Source organism: Agelaius tricolor, unplaced genomic scaffold, assembly GCF_023055355.1.
Source record: "Agelaius tricolor isolate 1412-34295 unplaced genomic scaffold, bAgeTri1.0.p SCAF_4, whole genome shotgun sequence".
In the NCBI taxonomy this organism is placed as follows: Eukaryota; Metazoa; Chordata; class Aves; order Passeriformes; family Icteridae; genus Agelaius; species Agelaius tricolor.
In genome coordinates, this window is record NW_027269264.1 from 48,638,566 (window position 1) to 48,662,900 (window position 24,335).

Sequence of the window (24,335 nt, forward strand, 5' to 3'; positions counted from 1 at the left end):
GTGGGTGGCAAAAGGTCCCCTCATAGTACACAAGTCAGGAAGGAGGGAAAACAGGGCTCTGGGGGCATGAGCCAAACACCAGTGGAGAGAATCCACCTACCTGAGGTGCAGCTTCTCCTTGGAGCCAAAGTGAACACAGGGCATGTCCCAAGCCAGGGCAAACTCCAGCATTTTGTGCCCATGGGCAGGCACCCTACAGCTGGCACACACTGCTGCTGCTGTCACCTCCTCTTTCTCTGTCGGCCTGCTTTTGCCTGCCAGGAAAAATTAAGATATTCTTAAGCAACCAAGGAAGACCAAAGGGAGGGTAACTGAAGTTCACACACACCTTGAGGGAGATGAGAGTGGGCATACCAAAGCTCCTGTACAACCTGGAAGGTACAGCCCAGGGTTTTAAGGGATGATGTCACCGCAGGGGAAAAAAACCTTCCATGGGAGGAGTGGTTAAAAGGATTCAGTCATCCAAGAACAGGAACAGATCAGGCAGGAAAAGCCACCAGGCATGAATGGAAGCTACAGAGTATCCCATGACTCTGTATCTGCACTGCAGTCAGAGACACTGTGACTTTCTAGGGATAGTCATCGTTTCCAGCTTTCCGCAGGGCGTTTGAGACACTCTGATATTTAAGAAAAGCCCTTAGGTGGCTGGATAATTATATGCTGGTTCTGACATGTGTACAAGGTAAACTCATTAGAGCAACATAAGCACAGATCCAGACTATGATAATGTCTGGCATGCATGAAGAAAAACCACATCCCAATAGCCTGGAGAGCTCTGAGTGCATCTAGACAGGAAGCTTATTTTTCTGGAAAAATTCATATAGTAAAAACTTCATTTATGTAATTTAAGCCTCAAGAAATCTTGCAAAGACCCAGCATCACTAGTTTGTCAGCATCATCCTTGTTTAAAAACTGACAGACATTAGGGAAATGGTCACCTTTTATGGCAATAGGAGGTGAGTACCAAAGGCTGGAGATGCCACCCTGCTTCAAGGCTCCTCCCAAGGGAGTGAGCAGAGACCTGAGGATGGATGCAGAATGATCAGAAGAGACGTTCAGAGAACTGTTACAGTAGGAAGAGGACAGACAGTGATGGCAGTACTAAACCCCAAGCACTCTTAAAGCTGGTGGTAACAATTCCGACAGGACACAGCTCATTTTATCTGGAAACAGGAGCTATGGGAAGGGGGCTGGGCAGCACGCTGGCTTCCTAGCAGAAATCTCAATTCAGTGTGCAACCACACACAGAATAATGGGATACTGGTGCATGTAACCAATACCCAAGAACAGCCCCAAAGTGGTATGAACAGCGTTTGGAGAACCACAGCAAGGACAAGCAATAGGAAGTCTGGATACAGCCTAACTTGGGGAACAAGCCACAGCATCCTGGGGAGATTTTGAACAGCCAAGGAGGCTGGAGGAAAGAGCTCTGCCCTGCTTGGGTGCCCAGAAGCAGCACGGCCACCCACTTGCCCTGCTCCCCTGCACCCGTCCCACGGAGGATGGAGGCACTCACCAGGGGGTGAATCCAGCCTGCCATCCTGCAGGAGGTCCTGCCACACCTCTCTACCCAATCCCGTGGGATTGAATGCCGTCACATGGGTGACTCCCGTGCCAGCCTGAACAAGGGAAGAGCATCATCAGGGGCTGCTCCTTTGGAGGAGAAGATTCATGCTCTCCCCTCCCCAGTACCACCAGCAGGACGTGACACTCGCTTCTCATGGGCTGCCCAGCAACTCTTAACTCGTTGCCTCAGCCGCTCTCCTGACACCATCCCCAAAGAGGGTGCCCTCAGGGAAGCCGTGTCCCCTCTCCTGGTGTCAGGCAAGTGCTGAGGAACGCTGCTAACCCCAAGGCCTTGCACCGCCATCCTTTGCCAGCTGCCTGCAGGCAGCTGTCCCGCATGCAGCAGGGCTGCACAACCTCCCCAGCAGGAGCCCCAGCAGCAGGGCCAGCCCTTTACCTTCTCCCGGGCAGAGATGGCCAGGGTGAAGGGGTTCATGGGCGGGCAGTGGTGCAGCAGGACCCCAGCAACCCGCTGGCCATCCTTGTGGAAGGTGAAGGGCTCGTTCCAGTGCCCGCCGCTCCGGGCCTCCGCCGCTCCCGGGCCATTCTGCAGGCTGAACATGATGGACACCTCCACGTCCTCATCCCTCCCGTTCTCCACCTCCCAGATGAACACTCCCACTGGCAAGCTGGAGTCCTGGCGGAGATGCACAATGCTGCCTCCAGGGCTGCTGCTCCACAGGCAGCTGCCCCAGCATCCTTTCCCCCCTGCACGGGACACCGCGCAGGATGCAGCGGCAGCAAGAGCACCGGCAATGATAACTTGGACTTGGAGTCTCTTGCCAAGCTGAGGAGCAGCAGCAGGAGCAGAGGAATTTGGGAGGCAGGCAAGACAAAATTCCAAAGAGGAGCAGCCCTGGGCTGGCAAGCAGCACACCGGGCAGCAGAGGGACAGAAAGAGGCCTTTAGGGCTCAGCCTAAAGGGTGTCTCATCGCTCACCTGCTGGGCAGGCTGATACAGGCTCACGGGCTGCTGCAATGCCGGGGTAAGAGGAAGGTCAGACGTGTCCCGGCACAGCTGCCACCCTCGCCTGGGGCTGGCAGCCGGCATGGGCAGCGCTGAGCCATCCCTTGCTGCAGTGCCGAGCTCCGGCACGGCTGCGGGGCTGCCCCCGCCCGCAGCGCTGCTGAGAGCGGCCATGGGGAAACGCTGGGAAAGCGGCGAGCGAGGAGCTCTGCCCTCGGGAGCGGGGAAACGCTGGGAACTGCGAGCAAGGAGCTCTGCCCTCGGGAGCGGGGAAACGCTGGGAACTGCGAGCAAGGAGCTCTGCCCTCGGGAGCGGGGAAACGCTGGGAACTGCGAGCAAGGAGCTCTGCCCTCGGGAGCGGGGAAACGCTGGGAAAGCGGCAAGCGAGGAGCTCTGCCCTTGGGAGCGGGGAAACGCTGGGAAAGCGGCAGCGAGGAAGCACCTCGGGTGCATGGAAACGCTGGAAAAGGCGCTAACAAGCATCTCTGCCCTCGGGAGCGGGGAAACGCTGGAAAAGGCACTAAGAAGCAGCTCTGCCCTCTGGAGCATGGCAATGCTGGGAAAGGCGCTAACAAGCAGCTCTGCCCTCGGGGGTGCCGTCACCGCCTTACCTTATAGTCATGGGGGATGACGGGCGAGACCTGCCGGCAGGTGAGCACCACCTGCTGCCCCGGCAGCTCGTAGACCAGCCAGGCACGGGGGTACAGGGCATGGTAAAAGGCGTAGTGGCCGCAGTAGCCCCAGTTCCAGCCCTGCAGGCTGCTGGGTCTCTCCACGGACAAGACCTGCTGGTAAATGGTCTGCCCCTTGCACCGCAGGCACACTGTGAACTGTGGAGGAGAGGAGCATGTTCAGGGCATGAGAGGAGCCCTGTGGCAGATGTCCCAACTGCCCAGGCTGCTGCAGTGACTGTCACTCCCCTCACAGACCCTACCTGGTTGGCGATGACCGTTTCATAGTGGTAAAGGCCAGGGTTCAGCTGCCAGCGGCAGAACTCTCCCCGCCAGCCGCGGGTGATGGTGCCTCCCCCGATCCCGCCCAGCGGGCACCCTGGCAAAGACACCAAGAGTTAACAACCCCATTCCTCCCCCAGGTGGCACCTGGCTCAAGAACTCTCCCCCTGCATCTCTGCAGGGCAGAGTCACTCAATATCGCCCAAATCACGAAAGCTCCTTGACTCACTCGTTCCATCTAGCACCCTGACAGCCCCGTGTGAACCCCTGCCCACCCCAGTGCCCAGAGCGGATGGAGGCTGACCATAGATCTGCTGCAGAGGAACAGCACACAAGAGGTCAATGAAGGCCTTTTTCTTCTCTATCCGGGTCTTCTTGACCCACCACCTGAAGTACCTGTGAGGGAAAGAGAAGTATTGAAGAAGTGAGGAGCAGGCAACACCATCCTTTCATTGTCACCAGGCAGGATGAGCACAGGTTGAGCTTTCCCTCTTTTAGAGGTGTACAAGAGGAACCCGTGCCCCATGCCCATGGCACAAGGAGGGATAAGGCTCCATTACCCATCTGGAGCATGCATCACTCAGCAAGCACAAGCAGGCAGAGTTCAGGCAGCTCAGGAATTACTGCAAGGGCAACTCAAGAGCAGGAGTCCCAGCTCATTTAGCACAGGCTTTCCCAGACGTTCATGGAGAAGTGGGAATGCACACAAGGGCCACCACCACCCACATGCCTGGTACACAGTGTCCTGCTAAGGAAGGCCTGCAAGTAGAGGTGCAAGCCCAGTGGAGATACACACTGCCCCAGGGACACGAGCCTTGCTGTTCCACCTCCACTTCCCCATTGCCACACACTACCACTTCATCAGGGGCAGAGGGCACAGGGCAGCCCTGCCCTGGAAGTGGTGATGGTTGCTATCTGCAGCTGGCAGGATCCTGGGGACTTGCCTCCATCCACACACCAACTGCACAGACCAGCACTGCCCATCAGATAATTTCTCACCCAGAGGTCTGGGAATCAAGACACCCAAACAGGGGCACACCTGCAGCTGGGTGTGCCAGCACCACTGCAGGCAAGAGGAGCAGGGCTGGGCTCCGAGTCAATGCTTGTAAAGTACTGGCTTTGGCTAATAAACTGCCCCAAGTTAAGCCTCCTATACAGACACAATTAGCACATGGAAACCAGCTACCGGACCAGAAGCTGCTGAACCTTGTCCAGCAAGCAGTCAGGTAGGACCCAGCTGGCAGCTGGGTGCCAGGTGGGCAGGGGGGACACAGGAGCCCCCACAGTGAGCAGTGTCCCTGAGCTATCTGCAGACATCCATTCCATATTGCTGAGCAGAAAACCAGCCCAGCCAGGAGCACTCAGCCTGTCCTGCCCCTGGTTGCGCAGGATGCAGAGCACAGGTGATGGGCAACAAGCAATAATTCCCTGGGGACATGCACACCCAGGAGCAAGGGGGAGAGGCTCTCCCATGACACCTCTACTACTACTCTTCCCATACTGAAACAACCCACAGTTGACTTTTTGGCTGCTCATTGGGCATTCACCTTTATTCACCAACATCTAAGGTCCCCAAATCCCTCTCAGGGTGAGACTTTCTGTGCTGCAATCGCACAGAACCTAACTGCAGCCTGCTTTCCACTCCTACAGACCCAGCTTTGTGTTTGACTGTCTGTGGATGTTTTGCTTACAGGGGTTCAGGGCATGATGAGAACCAGCCTGTCCTGCTTGACTGCCCTGAACCAGGGCCTGCCACTATCTTCCAGCTGTATCTGCTGCAACTGCTCTTCTCCAGACAGGACAGTCCCAGCCTTACCCCGCCAAGGCAAGGTTTTGGCAGTGCTCTCTCTCTCTCAAGGAAATGATTATTATTCTTTTTCAACCCAGCGTCAGGGAACCAACCCAGCTGCTTCCCCAGCAGGCTTCTGGCAACAGGAAATAAGGTGCCCAGGCAGAGTGGCTGCAGCACAGCCTAGCAGGGCATCCTGACTTCTTGGAAAGGAGGCAGGAGATGGATTTCAGGAAGCAGTTTTTACAGGAGAACACAGTAGAATGACTTTGGGATTTATTGCCACTGCCAAAGTCATTTTACCATCTCAATATGCAAACTCTTCTCCTGCCAGCTTCTCCCAAAATCATGCAAGCCAGGAGGAGAAGCCCAGTGGTCAATGCCCAATTGCTGGCTATTAACAGCTCTGCCAGGGCTGAAGAATAACAAGGAGAAAGACTTTGCATTCTGTAGCACCAAAAGCCCTGCCAGGGCTGGAGGGCATTTTCTTCTCCTTCAAATTGGCAGTGGAGTTAAAACCTAGCTGAACATTACTCAGCTGATCTGGATTCATGGCATGACCCCTCTCAGGACACATGAGCCACCTCTGCAGAAACCTACCTGCACCTCTTCTCCTGCCTTGCCAGCCCCAGCTGAGCACTCTGCGCAGCCCTTTCTTTCCAGACACACATGTCCCCCACAGTTACCCTGATTAACAAAAAAATCCTGCACCAGAGCTGTCAACACCCCCAGCCACATCACCTGCACCTAGCACTGGTGCTGCAGAAGAGGGCACCTTCATCATGTTTAATTCAATGCAACAATGTCAATCCAGGATGTTGTGGCTCCTCTGCTGAGCTCCTCTGGACCTCCCGAGCACAAGCAGTGACCCCAAGGTGGTCCCAGTGGCTACAAGCACCTGCACTAGGTGACTTTGCACTTGATGCACCAAGCCATGCCAAGTTTTGAGAACATCCCTGGCACAGGGGTCACTCAGGAAAGGGCAGGTCAATCTGCAGGGCTTCACAGATCCCTGCACCATGACACAGAAATGAACTCCAGGTTTCTCTTGCAGCACCAGCACCCAGGTTTCCATGAGCTGGCTGCCCCAGCCTGGCAGCTGCTGAGATGCCCACCGATGCCTGGAGCATGCAGCCTTCCATATATCCTCTCATCTCTGAATGGGCTGCCCTTTCAGCCAACAATGTTGGCCTTGGGGTTTAAATCAAAACCACGCAGGTATTTCTCATGACCCTAGCATGTTGTCTCCTCTGCTCTTGAGGCTGGAATCTCCTCGCAAGGAAGCTCTTGCCATGGAAAATGTACTTTGAGAAAAAAACCAAATTACTTCCTGAACTTGAACAGGAGAAGAGGCAGTAGTTTGACTTCAAGCTTCCTGCTTTCAAAGACATTTTCCTAGAACTGATACAAGGCTCTTCCAGACTTCAATGAGAACAAGGCCAGGATCACCTCTCCTCCCTGCTCACCCCACCAGAACTTCACGCTTTCCCACATGCTCAGCTCATCCCAACCTGCTGCAGCAGCTTTTCCAGCAGCCTTTATTTATCTCCGGTGCATGACCCATGCTCTCCCTTCCCGAGTGCCCAGGCTTGCACCGGGGCGTCTCAGGTCAGACCAGCATGCCATGCACCCCAAAGCGATCCAGAATCTGCCCTTTCATCCAGCTTTGCAGGAACCAGCTTGGCAAGTGGCAGCCTCCAAGGACACCAGCAGAAAATGGAGGCAGGAGTCATAAATCCAGCACAAGGAAATAAGCGATGCCGTGGCAGGTCTCCGCGTTCAGCCTGGCGGGGGCACAAACACTGCCAGCACCCAGACTCCGGCGTTAAAGGCTAAAACGACACTCTGGCTTTACAGGCGTGGTCCCCGTCGTTACCTCCAGCTCACCCCGACGCAAAGCCCAGAGAGGTGCCCCGCTCCCGAACCTGCCACGGCACACAGCGTTCCAAACCCCTCCCAGCTGGCCCCGGTTTAACCTCCAGCTGCCAGCACTGGGGACTGTGCCGGGGAGGATGCGGCAGCGATGAGCCCCAGGGGGTCCCCATCCCCAAGCGATGCCCCCAATCCTCCCAGCTCCCCCGTGCTGAGGAGCCCAAGCGCCGGGTGCTGCCCCTTCAGCACCAATTGCTCCCGGTGCCGGCGCCAGGAAGGCTGGAGACTGCCGGCGCCTCCGGGCAGGAGGAGGGCGGCTCCCGCCAGCCCGGGGCCTTCCGTGATCCGCCGGACTCTGCCTCTCCGTACACCGGGACATCTCCGGTGCCTCCCCGGGGCGAGGCCCCCGCGGCACCGAGCGGCTCCAGCGTAACGCCGCGTCCCCCGCGGGACGCCCTCCCTCGTCCCGGTGCCTTCCCGGCCCCCTCCATCCCGCGCCGTACCGCAAGGCGAGGCCGACGTGCCGCAGGACATCGCGGAGCGGCACGTCCCCGGCGCCGTAGGGCTGCCGCAGCTCCTCGAAGCTGTGTGCGAGGCAGACGCGCCAGCCGTCCGCCGCCACGCCGCGGCCCTGCGCTGCCCCCTCGTAGCGCCGCATCAGCGGCCACTCCACCGTCTCCTCCGCCGCCGCCATCGCCGCCCCCCGCCCCGCGCGCGCCCTCTTCTTCACCGCCCCGCCCCGCCCCGCCCCGCCCGCGCCCCCGGGGCACGGCGGAAGCACGGACCCGCCCCGCCGCCGGTCCCCGGGGCTGCCCGGCCGAGCGCGGCCGAGCGCCGCCGAGCAGATTCCGAGAGTAGCCGAGCGCTGAGCGAGCGCTGCTGAGGGGCGTGCGAGAATTGCCGAGCGCAGTCCGGGAGCTGCCCGTGAGCCGACCGAGGGTGCCCGAGTTGTGACCGAGTGTTGCCGAGTGTTCCCGAGCGCTGCCCGAGCCTTGCCGAACTAGGCCCGAGCTTTGCCGAACTAAGCCCAAGCCTTGCCGAACTAGACTCGAGTCTTGCCGAACTCTGCCCGAGCGCTGCCGAACTCTGCCCGAGCGCTGCCGAACTCTGCCCGAGTGCTGCCGATCCCCGCCGAGCGGCGGGGGGGAGCCGGGCCTGCAGTGGTGGCGGACGGCGAGCGCGGCCTGTGCGGGTGGTGAGTGGGCCCGAGGCGGGAGCTGCGGAAAGGTTGCGGCACTGTGTCCCTGATCCCTCGGGTAGAGCTGTCCGTGTATGGGTTTACGTTCGGGACTGCAGGGCTGGGGTGTCAGGGCTGTCCTTCTCACCGTCGCGGTGTGTCCTGACCGCACTTCCTTGCCTGTGTGGGCTTGGGAGGAAGATGTGTGTGTTTGTAAAGACGGGGCTGCGCGTGTTTCCCCCCACACCTCGTGTGTGTGTGTGTATGTGTGTGTCTGTGTGCCCATTCCCCCTCAGTTACATGGCCCAGCCCTCTCTCTGTGTTTCTGTGACGGCATAAGGGGGAATGGCTTTAAACTGAAAATAGATTAAATATTTAGATTAAATATTAAGAAATTCTTTTCTGTGACGGTGGTGAGGCACTGGCACAGGTTGCCCAGACAAACTGTGGTTGTTTTATCCCTGAAAATAATGCCAGGCAGGATGGGGTCTTGAGCAGTCTGTTCTGGTGGGAGTGGTGGGAGGTGTCTCTGCCCATGGCAGGGGAGCTGGAACAAGATGGTCTTTAAGGACTCTTCCACCCCAAACCATTTGGTAATTCCTTGAATCTATGATTCTGTGATAACGTGCCCAATGTTGGCTTTTTTTGGCAGGTGTGCAGCAGGACTGTCCAAGCCATGATTGAAGTGGTGGCCAAGCTGGGCCGTGGGCCCGTGTTCCTGGCAGGGGAGGTGCTGGAGTGTGTGATCACCTTCACCAACCCATTGTCGGCCTTGTCCACCTCTGCCAGCAGGTACAGGAGCCTGTGCCAGTCCATGCACAGAGCCTCCAAGTGTTGGAGCTGCCTGGGTCCCTCCAGAGGGAACAGCCCCCTCTCCTCTCTCTGGAGTAGTAGTCATGGCTGCATTGTAGGGCAATGGTGCCAGCTCAGCCCCTTGTGATTTCCCTACTCAAGGCACTCCCTTAAGGAAGCCTTGCATCATCTCTCAATTTTGGGGGCGAAGCTGAGGTGATTATGCTGGTTTTGTGCCCCCAAGAAGTAGACAAGGAAGGAGGTATGCAGTTAGAGATTCTCTGTTGCTCAGGTGAGCCCTCAGTGACAGTGACTGGCAGAAAATGAAGCCAAACTGGCTGTCAAAGTGGGCTATCTGGTCACACCAGGGTGACAGTCCCACACAGCAGCATCCAGGCAGTGTCATTATTTCCTGCATTTGTGGAAGGAGTTCTCTTTTATCCAGCAGTGCTGGACAGATCAATGTGATCCCTGCCTCCAGAGGTGGCAGACAAAGGGTCGGGTCTGAAAGGGGCACCTTCTGCAGCCACATTTTCTGCAGTGGCCCAGCCCTTGAGCACTGCATCTCCCCTTCTCAGTGCTGAGGAAATGTGAGAAGATGGGAGCTTCCCATATTGGCTCACAGGGGGTGACTCTGTGTCACAAGTAATCACCCAAAGCCTTCGTGTCCGCTGAGTGTGCGGCCTTGTCTGATTCCTCAGGGAGTGGAGAGTGCTTTCTCATCTTGAGTCCTTCCTGGGAAGTGCCTGCTTCCAGCCCTGTCAGGTTCAGCATGTTTTCATCACCAGGATGATGTTCACATGTGATTGTTTTGCTGGGCCCACTCACAGTGCCTGCAGTCTCAGCAGCAGAGGGCTTCTGTATTTATTGCCTTCCTTAACTTTCCATCTTTTCTTCCTGTTTCCTTTTGGCTGCTGAGATCAGGTTTCAAATTCAGCTGTGGCAGAATCATTCAGCTTGCCAGAGTTCTGTCCTCTGTGATGACAAGATGTCCTGTGTTTTGTCTGCTTCTGAAACATGTGGGACTGCAAGGGTACCAGGTGGCATGGTTTGGGGGGGGTTTCAGTGTACTCACGAGAGCTTCATTTAAAACTTCAGATGTGTTGTGATCTGTAGAAGACTGCCTCTTGAAAAAGAAAAGTTTTTAAAATAATAAAAAAGCCCCAGGTGATCAATGGGGCAAGACCTGGCTAAGTCAAACGAGTGGCAGCAGCAAATAGATTGGTGGTTTGGAAAATGAAGCTGTGGGTTGTGTAAAGGCAGAAGCCAGATCAAAGCAACAGGCAGAGAGACCTGTCAGAGCCTGGGAGGTTTTGGGGCTGACAGGTGGAGGGACAGCAAGGCCTCCTATTGAAAACAGGGGCAGGAAATAAATTTAATTAATTTGACGTGGAGTACAAGAAACAAATCTCTTCTACCCAGAGGTTGCATGGAGTGTGTCCCGTGTAGGCTGCAGGAGTTGTTGGGGAAGGTGAGACTGTAAGGAAGTGACCTCAGCACCAGTGCAGGATCCTCCACTGCTGAACAAGCACTAGCTGAGCAAGCCAGCTCTGCTGGCAGGAAGGGACATGCAAATTTTGTTGGGACATCTGGCTAGAAAAAATGAAAACAATCCAGTGGCATGTTGTAAAGCTATACTGAAATAGAAAGAAAAAATACTCAAAATATGGTGTTTGAAGGTATTGTAATCAAGCTAAGCTCTAAGCTTATATAAAATCAGCAAATATTGCCTCAAGCAAGAGCAGTTATCTGCTTCCAAACAACAGGTACTTTACAAGAAAAAAACATATGGCAGCCCTATGTCAGTTGTTACCAGAAAAAGACATGCTGGTACTTTTGAAAATGCAGAACTACAGCTGTAGGGCTCAAATTAACTAGGTACAGTAACTGAGGTGTGCTTGGGTAAGGGCAGCCAGCACATACAAGAGATCAAATGGCACATCATTAGTCAGCTGACACAAATACAGCACACCTTTTTCCCTAGTTCATCTAGACCTTTAACCGCTCTGATGTGTCACATGGAGGGACATTCGTGTGCCACAAAAAATCCCTGTGCCGCCTAGAGCTCTGTTGTTGGTGCTTACTAATCAGATTGTGATGTTAGAAAACACCAGAGGAACTATTCACTGGCTAAACTATAGAGACCACTATTGAAAAAATAAATAGAGGAGTGATTTGGAAACTGAAAGGTGTCACTAGTACCATGGGAAGTGCCCTATGGAATGGCTGATGTCACAGCAGAGTCCAAAACATGAGACTGTTTTTTGTGCTGGATGCATGGCCCTACATTAATTGCTGGGGCTGTACTGAGGGGGGTCAAAATGACAGCTTTGCCTCCCCTATTGCCGTCAGCAAAGTCCTTGCATAAGGAGGTGTGAGTAGGTCCTAATGAAAGACCCAGAAGCATCCTCCTTTGGTCTGGCACAAACAGCAGCTGATGTTCTTGTTGGGGATGGTGCTGTGGGACCAGAGAGAGCATGTCTGTGCCTACCTGCTCTGAGGAGTGTTGGGCTTGGGGCATCTCTGTGCTGTGGGCAGGGACATCTGAGCCCAGGCTGCATGAAGTTGTTGCTTTAGAATTTACCCACTTCCCTAATGATTGTGTTGTCACCAGAGTGCTGATCTGTGCGAGAGCACAGAGGGATTTGTGGCTTGGGATTTAACTCCTCATGGCTGAGAGTCCTGTGCCAGGGTCCACGTGCAGCAGCTTGAGGTGTCCTCCCAAGACTGCATGAGTGGCCAGTTCTAATCTGTGGGCGATGCAAAAGATGAACAAATGAGTAAGGCTTTGGACTGTATCTTGAAACAGTTGATCTCAGCATGTTGGCTGAAAAGATCCCCGTGAAGTTTTGCACAAGCCCCCTGGTCTCTGGTCCTCATAGAAGGGGACAGGGGCTCCTGACCTCTGCTGCCTGTTGTCCTCTGCCATGAGTGTACAGCACGTTTCTTGGAGCAGATATGTTTTATCATGCCATGTCAGTGCTGTGCTGATGGTGTTGTGGCTCAGACTGCAATTATTGCTGCTTAAAAAGAGTCCTTGGGCTGCAGAGCCAGGCTTTGGGTGAAGCTGTTGTCAGCAGCTGGGGTGGAAGTGGCTTTGAGTCAGCTTCCCAGCTTGAGCTTACTCCCAAGGCTTGTTTGGAAGGGGACTGTGAGAGTAGCTTCAGTGACAGTGAAGCAACACCTTCTTCCTTCCAGACAAGCAGTCCTGCATGGAGCTGAGCTGACAGACATGCTCTTCTCCCAGTTCCTGCCTGCTGTAATTGAGGTTTAAAGCAGAGATATGAGTGTTGCTCTTTGCTTTCAGTGAGATGCTGGCATGGGCCAGCGCCCAGATCCACTGCCAGTTTCACGCCAGCGAGAACCGGGTGGCACTCCCTCCCTCTGATGGCAGCAAGCATGATGTGCAGGCAGAGAATGAGACTGTCTTTGTCCCCAACAGAGGTGAGTGCCACTCCTGCCTGTCACCCGGGTAGGGACAGTGAGAGCACAGTGAGCAGGAATCAAGCAGACCACTATGTGTGTGTCTTGATGCAGCATGCATCAGGAGTACAAAGTTGTGTTGCTTTCTTGGTGATAGATGTTATGGGACATTGTTAATACTGAAATCACAGTGACAGTTGTTTGTCCAGCTGCACTGGCAACATCTCATAATATGACCAGAGCAAGAGATGCTTCCTCTCTGGCTCTCTTCTCCCTGTTCCTCCTCATGGGGATAAAGCTTGACTGACGTGGACTGTGCAGCATTCATGTGTTTCTTATTCTCTTCCAGGAGAGCGGGGCCAGTGTATCCTGTCCACACCACCGAAGATCCTCTTCTGTGACTTGCGACTGGATCCTGGGGAGTCCAAGTCCTGTGAGTCCTGTCTCCTCTTCCCCTGCTCACAGAGCTCATCTCTGGGGAGCTCTGCTTTCAAAACTGGCTTTGCACACCTGAGTGCTGCAAGTGTGAGGTCCTGGTGCTCACAAAACGTGGGGTGCTTTGGTTGGAGCATGAGTGCTGAGGAGCTGCTGCATCATCCAGAGTCTGTTCTCTGCTGTGCTAGGGCTGTGTACTGCAGTGTGTCCCCTGGCCTGGGGCCTTTGCTGCAGGTCCACTGTGTAGCTGCAAGGCATTAAACTTTTGAAATACCCAGTTGCAGCAGGAGGAATGGCTACACACACTTGCATTTCCTTGCCTTTATTTCTTCAGTCACACTGGTGTATTCTTGGAATTTAGGCTGGTGTCCTCCACAGGGTTGTGCTTCCTCTTCAGGTTGTGGCTGTCCTGGAAATAAGAGTCTTCTAGTTTTCCTGCTGTGAAAGTGAGCACTCCTCATCTTCTCTGCTCAGAGCTCTCCATGTTTGAGTAGATAGCTGTGGAAAGAGCTGAGTATGTTCTGTTCTCTCTTGGTTGGTGGCTGTGTGACCCAGCCTGTTCAGGTCATGTCAGATCTCCTTTACATTCCAGTGGCCTGTGATTAGCAGCAGTGATGTTAGGCCTCTCAGGCTGTGCATGGAGAGCTTTGCTATTTTCCCAGGGATCTGCTGGGAACGGTTGATGGAGACCTCTCACACTGCAGAGCACAGGGAAAGGACAGACAGTGCCTATGCTGGGGTGGGCTCTGCTGGATCACTGAGCTCTGCAGAGCTGGAGGTGAACCTGGAAGTGAGACCAAGCAGCCGCGGGGTTGGGACATGCTAGTTTTGAAGCTGGTGTCTCCTGCCTTTCTGGCTTTGGAGGGGCCTGGCTGGAGGGAAAGGTGGACCTGGTGAAACCAGGCTGGCTTGCCTTGGTGGTTAGGGGGGTGGGGCAGTGCCATTGTGGGGCTGTGCCCCTAAACTGCAAGCCTGTTGTCTGAAGACGTTTAGTTATTCACTTATTATTGTACAGCAGCATGTTGGGGAAAGGTGGTGCCATGCCAGCAGGAAGGAGGAGGAGGCAGAAACCTTATCTGGCCTGAGGCTCACCTGGATTCTTCTGTGTTCCTTGCTGCTTGCAGGTTTGGGGCCGGAGCATCCATTCCCTGGGAGCAGAGGGAAGTCCCTTTTCCTGGCACACTTTAGGCAGGTTGGGCAGTTTCTGGGATAACAGATCAGTGACGATAGCCCAAGTTCCAGGTGGCTGGGATGGATTGAGGGATTGACTGTGCACTGGCTTAACAGGCAGAAGCTGTTCAACCCCCAGCCAAGCTAGGGATTTTCTACCCTTTCCAATGATGTCGTGATGTGTGTGTGCCCTCTTGCCTCTGGGTGGCACTGGCACAAGCAGCCTGCATCTGCCTGGTGCTTGGACACAGCTCCTCTGGAAGGACACAAACTCTCCTATTCTTTGAGGTTCCTTGGCTGCACAGTCCAGCCTTTCCCCTTTGCTGTGTGATTCACCTGTCTGTTTCATGTATCACATGTGATGTGGCTGCATGTGGCGCTGCTTTTTTAGCACTGAAGTCCCAGGCTGTATCACAGCCCTGGTCTCGTTCCTGCCAGGCTGTTCAACACTGAGCCCATCAGCCTGTGGTGCTGCTGCTATCACGTGAGACTGCAGCTGGCACACTTGCAGACCATTCCTGGGGTCTCCTGCCAGCTCCATGGAGGGAGAGCTAAGGCTGTGTGGGTGTGTGTCTTAATTCTTCATTTCCTGTTTTTCAGAAGTTTTGAGTTTTGCTACGCAGTTTGGGAAGGGGAAAAAAAACCAAACCAGAAAACCCAAGAAATCTTAATTCTGCTTCAGCAATGTACCGTGTTATTAAACTGCAGCCAGAGCTGGCACATACAGCTGAGGTTGTGTAGACGGTCTCTTGATAAAAGGACTTGTTTTCATTTGCTGACCAACTTATTCCCCAATACCTTACTCTTGTTATGGTGCCTATATGTTGAGGTTGACTCATATCCCAGCCCTTTGACACGTGGCCCAGGCTGAACTCTTTAAGTTTGTCACCATGAAACTTTTTCTCAAGTCCTCAAATAATTTCTGTGGCTGTTTTGCCTCCACTCTGGTTTTGTAATACCTTTAAAAATTTGGTAGATCACAGAGAGGGGAGGAAATGGAAGCAGCCTGGACACAGGCCAGAAGGCCAGCCAGAGGGCACAGCAGGTGGGTAAGGAAGGCATTTGTAGTGCAGGAATGTGCTTCCTTCTGGGATATGCACGGAAGCTGGGACTTCCTGAGTCTTGACATTCCTGAGCCAGGTAGCAAACTGTCCATCCTTCTCTGACTGTGGTGGTCTCTGCTCAGATTATCCTCACTGTGCAGGAAGGTCTTTGTGAGCCCTCTTGTTGAGGTATGGGGGTTACAGAAGTCTGCTTCTTTCCTTGGAAATGTCTGATTTTCCTCCCTGTCAGGGTAGTTCTCTGTTTTATCTGCACCCTTGTCCAGAAAGAGAGACTTGTGTTTTAAGGTGTGACATCCTGTCGCCACTACACACTAGCACAGTCTTTTTTCTTCCTTCCAGTCCTGTTATTTGAAATCCAGAAGTTATATTTAAAATGTAACCCTAACTTTTAATCTAAGCCTCAACATTCAGTGTGTGCCAGACATGGGAAGGATCTGTGGTTTCAGAGCAGGATGCTGCCCTTCCTCTGGCAGGGCGTATCTGCATTACGGTGGGCAAGCCAGAGGGGTGGAGACTTTCCACAGTTCACTGTTTGTGTCTTTCTTGTTTTACAGCATGTGGTTTGGGAAAGCTTCAGAAGTGTTCACACTGTGTCAAGAGGCATTGGGGTTTGTGTGGTGGCCAAGGAGCTCTAGGAGGGCTGAATGTGGTGAAAGTACCCAGAGCCCTCAAAGTCAGAGACTTTGTGATCTAAGTCATCAGCTTGTCAAGGGGGACAAACCACAGGTTGATGTGAAGGTTTCAGGAATTGTTTGTTGATCATTTAGCTGCAGTCCTTCAAAGAAAAACACAGGAGGAAACTTATTTGTTGCATAGTTTGAGGGTTTGTGTAAAGCAAAAGCAAAAGAGGCATGAAGTGCTGATCAATACCTGCATGGGACAGGACCTGGAGGAGGCTGTGCTGTGAGAGAGCTGGAGTGCACAGAGGCAAATTTGGGTTGAACTCATGATGAGTAAGTTTAGCTCTTGTGGTTGTATTCCTGGATTTTACGTCTTTCACATTCTTTGGAGACAAAGTTTGTGTGTGTGGTTATATGTGCTGGAAGCAGTATCTGGATGATGGTGCATGTGATGTGGGGAGCAGTGTGCCTGGTGCAGGGGAGCTGGGTTGTGCTTGGCTGCTGGAGGAAAGAGGAGACAGCAGAAAGCACCAGGCTCTGTCCCTAGCTCAGCACTGCTGGTCATAACACTTGGTGCAGGGAGCCTGCACACAACAGCTGCAGGATCTTCCTTCTGGCTTTGGAAAGCAAATTTTCTGCCCTCATTGCAGATTCATACTGTGAGACCCTGCCTGTGGATGGCCCGCCCTCGTTCCGGGGGCAGTCGGTGAAGTACGTGTACAAGCTGACCATCGGCTGCCAGCGCGTCAACTCCCCCATCAAGCTCCTGCGCGTGCCCTTCCGCGTCCTTGTGCTGCACGGTAAGGCCACGCACTGCCCTCCCTGCACAGGCAGCCCGGGCTGCACCCTGCCCTGCTGATGCTCTCACCTCCTTCCCAGGGCTCAAGGATTACCAGTTCCCACAGGATGAGGCTGTTGCACCCTCAAACCCCTTCCTGGAGGAGGAGGAGGGCTTGAAGAAAGACTCTCGCCTGGCAGACCTAGCGACAGAGCTGCTCATGGTGGCCACCTCCCGACGCAGCCTGCGTAGGTCATACTCCCTGCTCAAACCTGCTGTCCTTCCTAAGAGGCTGGTCATGGAGAACATCTCAGGGCCAGCTGCAAAATATTTCTCACTGACAAAGTTCCAACTATAGCTGTGTAGCAGCTCTATCAAGGCCTGCTTGGGTGAGAGCCTCCTAGCCAGTCTCAGGCTGTTCCTACTTCAGACCGAGAGACCCTCTGCCCATGGCACATGGCAGCCAGTGTGGGGTTTGCCCGTGCTCACTGCAGAAATTTCCCAAAGGGTATACCACTCTAGGAACCTGAACAGGAGGCATGAGGTCATGTCATTAACCCAGGGCACTGCACAGAGCAGAGCCTTGTGCTGCCACAACCCTTTTCCCTCTTCTTCGTCCACAGACCTGTATAACATCAGCAACACTCGTGGGAAGGTGGGGACGTTCTGCATCTTTAAGACTGTGTATAAGATTGGAGAGGATGTCATTGGGACCTTCAACTTCTCAGAAGGAGATATTCCATGTCTGCAGGTCATTGCTGTGTCCGGGATTACTGGGGAGAGGCAGGGGTTTAAGGGTGAGGGATGTGGAGAAGGGTTTGGGGTGGCACTGGGCTGTGAGGGTTTCTGGTGGGACCCAGCTGGTGTCTCCTTGTAGTCTGAGGAGAACAGTGGTCCAACCCCAAGCTCATTTGGAAAATGGACCCCCCCAAGGCTTTGCATGAGGTGTGTATGAGGTTGTGAGAGCAAGCACCCTACCAATTGCCCTGCAGTTCTCAGTGAGCCTGCAGACAGAGGAGAGCATCCAGGAGGAGTTCCAGCGCCGGCGGGGGCAGCCTGTCTCCTTCACCGTGCACGCCCGCCATCAGGAGTCCTGCCTGCACACAGCACAGAGCAGCTTCAGCCTGCCCATCCCCCTCAGCTCAACCCCAGGATTCACCACCAACATCGGTTAGTACCCACCAGGGAAGGGACACACCCCTGCTTGTCTCTACAGGAGGACTGTGATGTCCCCAGTCCTGGCCTTGCTCAGCAGAGCTGTGTCCCTTGGGAGGGAGCTGGCCTGTGTGAGTGGGGTCATTTGCTGTCCCCTTTGCCAGGGCAGACTGTGCTGAGACAGTTGCTGTCCCTGGCACTTGTGGGTGTTATGTGCTGACTGCCCTCTTGCTCACAGTGTCCCTGAAGTGGAGGCTACACTTTGAGTTTGTGACTTCTGGGGAGTCAGCGGGGACTTGCTTGGTTCGTGGGAGCCAATCGGAGGCTGTCACCTGGACTGGGGTGGAGCAGATGGAAGTGGACACCTTCAGCTGGGACTTGCCCATCAAAGTTCTTCCCACCAACCCCATCCTGGCTTCCTACGTATCTCAGTTCTCCAGCACTAACTCCATCACCATCTGACTTAGGAGAGGTTGTTGGCTTGCAGAGCTGCAAGCGTGTGCCACCAGTGGGAATGGCAGGCAGGGCTGTCACCAGTGTGCTGTGCTGCACTCATCCCAGTGTTCCCTTGGATCCATCTGTGATGTCCAGGTGGGCACCAGACATGTCTGTCCTGTCCATGGTTGGAAAAATGCTGCTTGATGCAGTGTCTTGTGCTGCAGCCCCCAGCTGGAGCTGGACCCTTCCTGCCTGGGTGAAGGTGCAAGTCCCAGCACTCAGCAAAAAGAAATCTGTCTTCCCAGGGAACCGCTGATGTGCCTTGGTCTCGTATGGGGCTTCCAAGAAGGAAAGGCCCATCCCAGGGAGGGGAGAGGGGAGCTCTTCCAGTGAAGCTTCATACCACACTTGGGTGAAGGCTGTGCCCTTACAGAGACCCTACAAGCAGAGGTCTGGCATCCAGGTGAAGCACAGTGGCCACCTGGGCTGGGTGAGACCCTTCTCTTCTGCCCTGGCATGTGTCCTGCCTTTTGCAGAGTTGTCCTACACATGGAATCCAGTGCTCCAGCCACCCCCACCTGGAGGAGGCAGGTGGTGGCAGGCCAGCCCTGTGCTCCTGGCATGTGCTGGTGAGCAGGATGCATGCCTGTGCTGGGTCAGTACAATTGTGATTATTCAAAACTGGGCAGCACTGAGTCCCTGGGCTGTTGTCTGCCTGGGCTCCTGGTGTGCGCTCCAGCATCCTGCTGGTCTTTGGATCCTTGGGGTGCTGTAAGGAATGCATGCTGTGCATCCAAGAGCTGGCACAGAGATCTCCCTGCTCAACAGCCAGCTCCCCATTTTTACTGAACTTTCCAATGAACTTTCCTCTTTGCATGGAAATGTAATAAATATCTGAATGTGCAAAACTCAGCTCTCCCAAGAGCCTTATTCCTACATTGTTCCCGGTGCTGAACATCCCACCTTCTACAGCAATCACAGGCTGGAGACCTCTTTGTTCAGTACCTTTATTGCAAGAACAGAAACATCTACACAAGGCTCTGCACAACACAGGCATGGCACCAGCTGGGGCAGCTGCCAGGGTGGCTGCCTCCACCCTGGCACTTGGATTGCTTCTGCTTCTCCTGAACCCTCCCCACCCTGCCCCACTGCCAGTGGGGATGGGGCTCTCCCCTGGGGACATCCTGTTCTGCCACCCACCCTGGGCTGGCTCTGTTGCAGTGTTGCCCAGGGCTGGCCTACAGTGCCAGGGACCCCAGGAGCTTTTGGAGCAGGGGCATTAGTGGTTCCAGAGGTGGGTTGTGCCCCTTGCACTCCAGGAGCAGAGAAGGGGCTGGACAAGGTGTGGGGATCCTGCACGAGGTGCCGTGGTGACCCCAGGGAGCTGCCCACAGCTGCTGTGCAGAGGAGTGCAGGTCTGTGAGGGAGTAGGGAGCTGCTTTGCTTGGGGCTGGGTATGGGAATGCAAGACTGCCATGGAGCGGGCTGATTTAGTCCTGTAGCCTTATTTTAGTCACTGAAGGTTTTCTGCCCACCTGGAGGAGATCCTGTAGAATCTGCATTTCCACGGTGTGCAGAGCACCTCACAGGGAGGATGCCCTGGTTCAGGAAGCTGAAGGCAGAAGCAAGGCTTGGTACCATGGTGTGTGGATAGTGGTTTCCTTCGGAGGTGCGGGCGGTGATGCCTCTACAGGGTGGGTGGGGTAGGTCGAGCATGCGGGCGGTGTGCTCTGGAGGGGAGGGCGGCGCTGAGGAATGCGGGGCGCTGCCGAGACTCTCTCTATCTGCTGAGCCCCGCACCCAGCACCTTGTTCACCAGCGGCTCGGGGGTGCTGGCCGAGCCCCACTCGTGCTCCACGCTCTTCACGCACGGCAGGCTGGGGTTGGCTTTCTGCACTACCGAGATCTGGCAGGTCTGTGAGTCGTAGTGGGCCTCGCACCAGTCAGGGAAGTCGATCGGGTGCTGGGTGCTGTGGGAGAGGACACGGTGCCGTCAGGACCCCTGATTAGTGCCAGGGGGCTGCTAACTGCACTGGGTGGCTTCCTGTTGCCAGCCCCCTGCACAGGGTGTCTTCCAGACCAGCTCAGGCAGGCTGGGACACGGCTCCTGGCCCATCTGGGCATCTTGCCGTGCCAAAACATCCTTTCCAACTGCCCCAACTCACCCCACCTCCCTCAATGCCCTGGTGGGGTCCTGCCCACCTCTGCCTCTTGTTCACCGGGACCTCGGGCCCGCAGCCCTCCCAAGGCTCTGATACCCAGCTGCATTTGCAGCCATCAGCTGCATTTGCAGCCACCAGACACCTGCTGCTGCAGGGGCAGGGTGCTGTGGTGGGAGGTGACAGCCCGCCCAGCCCGGCCCCTCACTCACGTCTCACAGCAGCCCACGCCAATGGGGTGCAGGCAGGTGCAGAGCAGGCAGTTGGTGCTCAGCCACGATTCCCCAATGGAGAACTGTTTCCCTTCGTACTCACAGGGAGCTGCAAAGGAAACAGTGGTCATGAGAACACATGGGCCTGTGCTGAGGGTGAGTGGAAGCCTCCTGGACACCCCTGTGCCCTGGACAGGGACAGAAGTACCATGAACCTCTCACCCACCTTGTGCTATGGAAGATATATGGTGGTCTATCCACCATCCTGCAGGTATGGAATGCCCTGTCATTTCTCATGGGTGATGTACCCATCCATCCTCTCCCGGCCCTGCCTTGTGGCTCTCACCACTACCCCACGGTCTAGAGCAAGAAGCAAGTGGCTCTTGCTTCCCTGGAGAGGACAAATCCAACACCCCTCAGGGTCTGGGCATTTCTGGAGCCCTGGGAGGAGACAACAGAGGGATGATGAGCTGCCCTCATCCCTTTGCTGCTAGTCCCACACATTCAGCCCCAGCCAGGCACCTGCCAGGAGCCTTCATGGCCCACAAAGCTGTTTCTCAGCCAAAGCCCTGGGGAGCTGTTCTGTGGTTTATAGACTGCTCCTTCCACTCACCACTGGCCCATGATCCCATTCCTGAGCTCAGCACAGTCCCTTCCATACTTCTCAGGCATAGGGAAGAGCCCTGCCATGCTGGGAAAGCTGAGGCCTCCTCTTCCCATCAGCCTCTTCCCATCTCACCTACCCACTTACCTTTAGCCTGGAAGTAGCATTTGGCCTGGGAGCCCGGCAGCTGGAGGAGGAGGGAAAGAAGCAGGCAAAGCCTGCCCCAAGCACATCTCATCTTCTGTGCTTGCATGGCCATAGATGGTTGAGCTGGACTTGTTCGCTTTGCTTCTCTATTGCCTTTGCTCCTTTGCCTTCTCTTTCTCTTTCTCCCTCTCTGCCTTTTTAATGCTCTCTTCCCCTGATCCCAATGAGAGATATTTATAAAGTTCAGCTTTACGACGCTGGCCACCAGCTGTGCCCCACTGGAAAAGTTGTAAAACTCATTTCCTGATTTGAAAGGCATGAAAACAAGAGGTAGGATCAAGATTTTTAACAAGCTGTGAAAAGCTGATTCATGCCCTCCAGAAATTTCTCCAGTTGGAAGCCCCTGTGGGTGCAAGGCTCCACAGCAAAGGGAGATCCAAAGGTCCCCAGCAGCGTTGCCCTCTGCAGTGTGGTGAGCACGTAAGCAGCAAGCACGGGAGACCCTGGCTCCTGACCAGAAGAGCTCCAGGCTCCCCTCTGGTCATGCTGAGTCGTCACTGCTCCTTCAGAGCAAGCCAAGGTTTTGGGAGCATCCCATCTCACAGTGACCAGAGCAGCACAAGCATTCTGCTAACAGTGTGGGATGCAAAGGGCACCATCCTCACTTGGGGATGGAGGTGCTTGCACCCACTCCTGAGTACCACATCATGGAGCTTTCACCCCAGCCTGGGCTGCAGCTGTGCCAGGTTCATAGCCATGCATGGGCTGGGGATGGGGACAGCAGGTTTAAAATCACAGGATCACAGAATCATAGAATCACAGAATCATAGAATCATAGAGTCGTAGAATATGCTGAGTCAGAAGAGGCCCATCAGGATCACCATGTCCAACTCCTGGCCCTGTGCAGGACAACCCAAGAATCCTAGAATGTGTCTGAGAGTGCTGTTCAAACACTTAACTGAACTCTGACATATTTGGTGCTGTGACCAGAGCAGACAGTACAGCAGCTACAACTGATGCAGAACCGGGGCTCATCTGAGCAGTGCCCATGAAAGGGGACTGTGCCTGTGCACCTGGAGTACCCACAAGGTGCTGGGGCTGAGCATCCTCTTCCAGGGGCTGCAGACTGGCCCCAACAGAAGCAGGAAACAGGAGAGATAAAATTAGGAGGCAGAAGTGCTTTTGGGTATCAGGTAACCTGAGAGGTAAATGAGGGACTTGGCTGGAAGCAAGGACCTGTGGGAACGTGCCACATCACCCAGGGTTGTGCCTGTGGACCTCAGAGACCCTCACCCAGAGGGGATGCCTCTGTGTAGAAGTGATAAGGCTGTTATCAGCTGGCAAAGTGAGCTGAAGTGCAAGACGGAGGAGGTCAGAGCCCTGGGAGCCACATGGCCCCGGAGAGCTACCAGCAAAGGGCTGACTTGCCAAAAGAAATTCGCAGCCCTTGTCAGAGGTGCTGCCAGCAGCAGGAAACAGGGCTCTGGGGATGGTCCAGCCAGGGGCTCAGCCAGCACAGGGCCATGCTGGCAGTGAGGCAGCATCAGCAGCAGTGGCATATGTGGGTCATCTGCCCCTGTATTAAGCTGCCTGTTCCTGAGAGTTTGGGATAAATTTACACCTTGATGCGTGAGGCTTAATATCCCTTCCAGAATTTGTATTGGCATTCACTATTATAGCTGGATATTTTTCTTATCCCTGTAAGTGCCCAATCCCTCATTGAATCTTGCTAGATTTTGGCCTGAGCATTTTCCTGTGGCAGTCTAATTAAGCACAGAGTGAGAAAGAAAAATGCTTTCTTTTATCCGCTTTATCCGCTTTGGATTCACCACCTTCGGATTTGAAGGCATAGTCCCTTCCCTTTGGTGCTCTGGGCCCCTTTACCATCCCATTGCATCCATCTCCTGCAGCTTGTGCTCTTACTGCTGAGGGAGAAGCTTTGCATCCCTTCTTCCCCCTAGAGAATTGCCCCAGCTCTGTTGTAGCGCCATGGGTGATGCTGTGTCCCTCGGTGGGGTGGCTGGGTGGCAGTGAGTGTGGGATCTGTTAGGAAAGGCTGATAACAAATCAGAGAAATGCTGGGCATGCCCTGCTGACCGCTGGGCCATGAGCCAGGATGGTGGAGTGTATCAGTGACAAATGGAACTTGCCCTTTGGTGCAGAGTTGTTACTATATAAGGAGGATAAAAGTGTTCGTCGTCAGAGCAGTTAATTAATATTCCTATTGTGTGTTTGGAAAAAGAAGTCTGGCACGCTAGTAACTGCAATGAAATAATCCATCATTGTTTCATCAACAAGAACAGCAAATGTTACAAAAAAGAAGTGGTGGGTTTCACTCGGAGGCCCACAGGATTTGGACAGGCTTCCAGAAGAGTGCTCAAAGGGGAAACAGCATCTCTTGGGGAAGGGCATTGCCCCTGCTCCATCAGGGACGTGGAGAGGCATTCGCAGGATTTCTGTAGCCATTACAGTTCATTAAATAGAGAGTTAAAGCTACGAGTCCGTTCATGGCCATTGGGTTTTCTATCAAAGTGCTTTTCTGGGAAAATGCAGAGAAATAGAGAAGTGTCAGGACATCTCTTGGCACACTGCAGAGGGAGCAGGGCAGTAGAGCACCATCCACACTGTGTCTGTGCATAAAGAAAGGGGCTGGTGGTCCCCCATAGCCTGTTGATCCTGCTATTCCCCCTCCTGACCACTTTCCTACCCCCACTTCTGCATTCCTGGGCACCCATCTGTCCCCAGCACACACAACCCCATGGGTGATCCAGAGCATTTTGGTCCAGGTCGTACAGGAGGGAGCTCATAATTTGGAAAGCAATAATTGCAATTGGGCTTGGTGTTTCAGAGCTTCTGCCTGGGCTCTTGAGGGTACTGTGGCAGGAGGAGCTGACACCTTCTCCTGCTGTGCCAGCCTGGAGGAGGCTTTGCTGCAGAGACTGAAAGAAAGCAGCTGCTTTTGGTCTCACATCTTGGGGAACAGCTGAGACCCAGGGAAGAACCACAGAGAAGA

General features: G+C 54.6%; 3 protein-coding genes across 6 annotated transcripts in view; 1 reads left to right on the plus strand and 2 right to left on the minus strand.

Annotated features, from left to right (window-relative positions):
* Positions 1-7,872, minus strand: part of LOC139589307 (non-lysosomal glucosylceramidase-like) — a 28,213-nt gene extending 20,341 nt beyond the window's left edge. For both annotated transcript variants that reach the window (XR_011678987.1, XM_071425624.1), the window contains exons 1-7: positions 7,652-7,872; positions 3,792-3,883; positions 3,469-3,584; positions 3,146-3,364; positions 1,964-2,203; positions 1,517-1,619; positions 101-254 (exon numbers count right to left, since the gene is read on the minus strand). Coding sequence is in view for 1 of the 2 variants with exons in the window: in XM_071425624.1 (XP_071281725.1) it covers positions 101-254; positions 1,517-1,619; positions 1,964-2,203; positions 3,146-3,364; positions 3,469-3,584; positions 3,792-3,883; positions 7,652-7,842 (1,115 nt within the window). In the remaining variant the exon portion in view is untranslated. The remainder of the gene's footprint in view (positions 1-100; positions 255-1,516; positions 1,620-1,963; positions 2,204-3,145; positions 3,365-3,468; positions 3,585-3,791; positions 3,884-7,651) is intronic.
* Positions 7,873-7,936: 64 nt separating this feature from the next.
* Positions 7,937-19,108, plus strand: RGP1 (RGP1 homolog, RAB6A GEF complex partner 1). 3 transcript variants are annotated; one of them, XM_071425625.1, is made up of 9 exons: positions 7,939-8,343; positions 8,978-9,117; positions 12,425-12,561; positions 12,890-12,973; positions 16,480-16,629; positions 16,709-16,855; positions 17,231-17,358; positions 17,600-17,777; positions 18,001-19,108. In XM_071425625.1, the coding sequence occupies exons 2-9, from the start codon at positions 9,002-9,004 to the stop codon at positions 18,222-18,224; spliced, it is 1,164 nt and encodes a 387-aa protein (XP_071281726.1). In that variant the 5' UTR covers positions 7,939-8,343; positions 8,978-9,001; the 3' UTR covers positions 18,225-19,108. The 3 variants fall into 3 exon arrangements, with proteins under 3 accessions (XP_071281728.1, XP_071281727.1, XP_071281726.1); XM_071425627.1 differs by lacking the exon at positions 16,709-16,855 and having other exon boundaries at positions 7,937-8,343; XM_071425626.1 differs by lacking the exon at positions 8,978-9,117 and having other exon boundaries at positions 7,937-8,343.
* Positions 19,109-19,918: 810 nt separating this feature from the next.
* Positions 19,919-21,434, minus strand: MSMP (microseminoprotein, prostate associated). Its single transcript, XM_071425630.1, has 3 exons — positions 21,323-21,434; positions 20,572-20,680; positions 19,919-20,170 (listed from the first exon to the last, which is right to left on the minus strand). Exons 1-3 carry the CDS (start codon positions 21,432-21,434, stop codon positions 19,981-19,983), a joined length of 411 nt encoding a protein of 136 aa, XP_071281731.1. The 3' UTR covers positions 19,919-19,980.
* Between the last annotated feature and the right edge of the window lie 2,901 nt (positions 21,435-24,335).

What these genes read in the sequence shown, in the direction of transcription:
- RGP1 (XM_071425625.1), top strand. Translation starts at nt 9,002, where the DNA reads ATGATTGAAGTGGTGGCCAAGCTGGGCCGTGGGCCCGTGTTCCTGGCA. An exon ending in TGTCTTTGTCCCCAACAGAG is followed by an intron (nt 12,562 to 12,889) that starts GTGAGTGCCACT and finishes ATTCTCTTCCAG; the next exon opens with GAGAGCGGGGCCAGTGTATC. An exon ending in CCGCGTCCTTGTGCTGCACG is followed by an intron (nt 16,630 to 16,708) that starts GTAAGGCCACGC and finishes CCTCCTTCCCAG; the next exon opens with GGCTCAAGGATTACCAGTTC.
- MSMP (XM_071425630.1), bottom strand. Translation starts at nt 21,434, where the DNA reads ATGGCCATGCAAGCACAGAAGATGAGATGTGCTTGGGGCAGGCTTTGC. An exon ending in ATGCTACTTCCAGGCTAAAG is followed by an intron (nt 20,681 to 21,322) that starts GTAAGTGGGTAG and finishes TTTCCTTTGCAG; the next exon opens with CTCCCTGTGAGTACGAAGGG. An exon ending in GGCGTGGGCTGCTGTGAGAC is followed by an intron (nt 20,171 to 20,571) that starts GTGAGTGAGGGG and finishes CCTCTCCCACAG; the next exon opens with CACCCAGCACCCGATCGACT.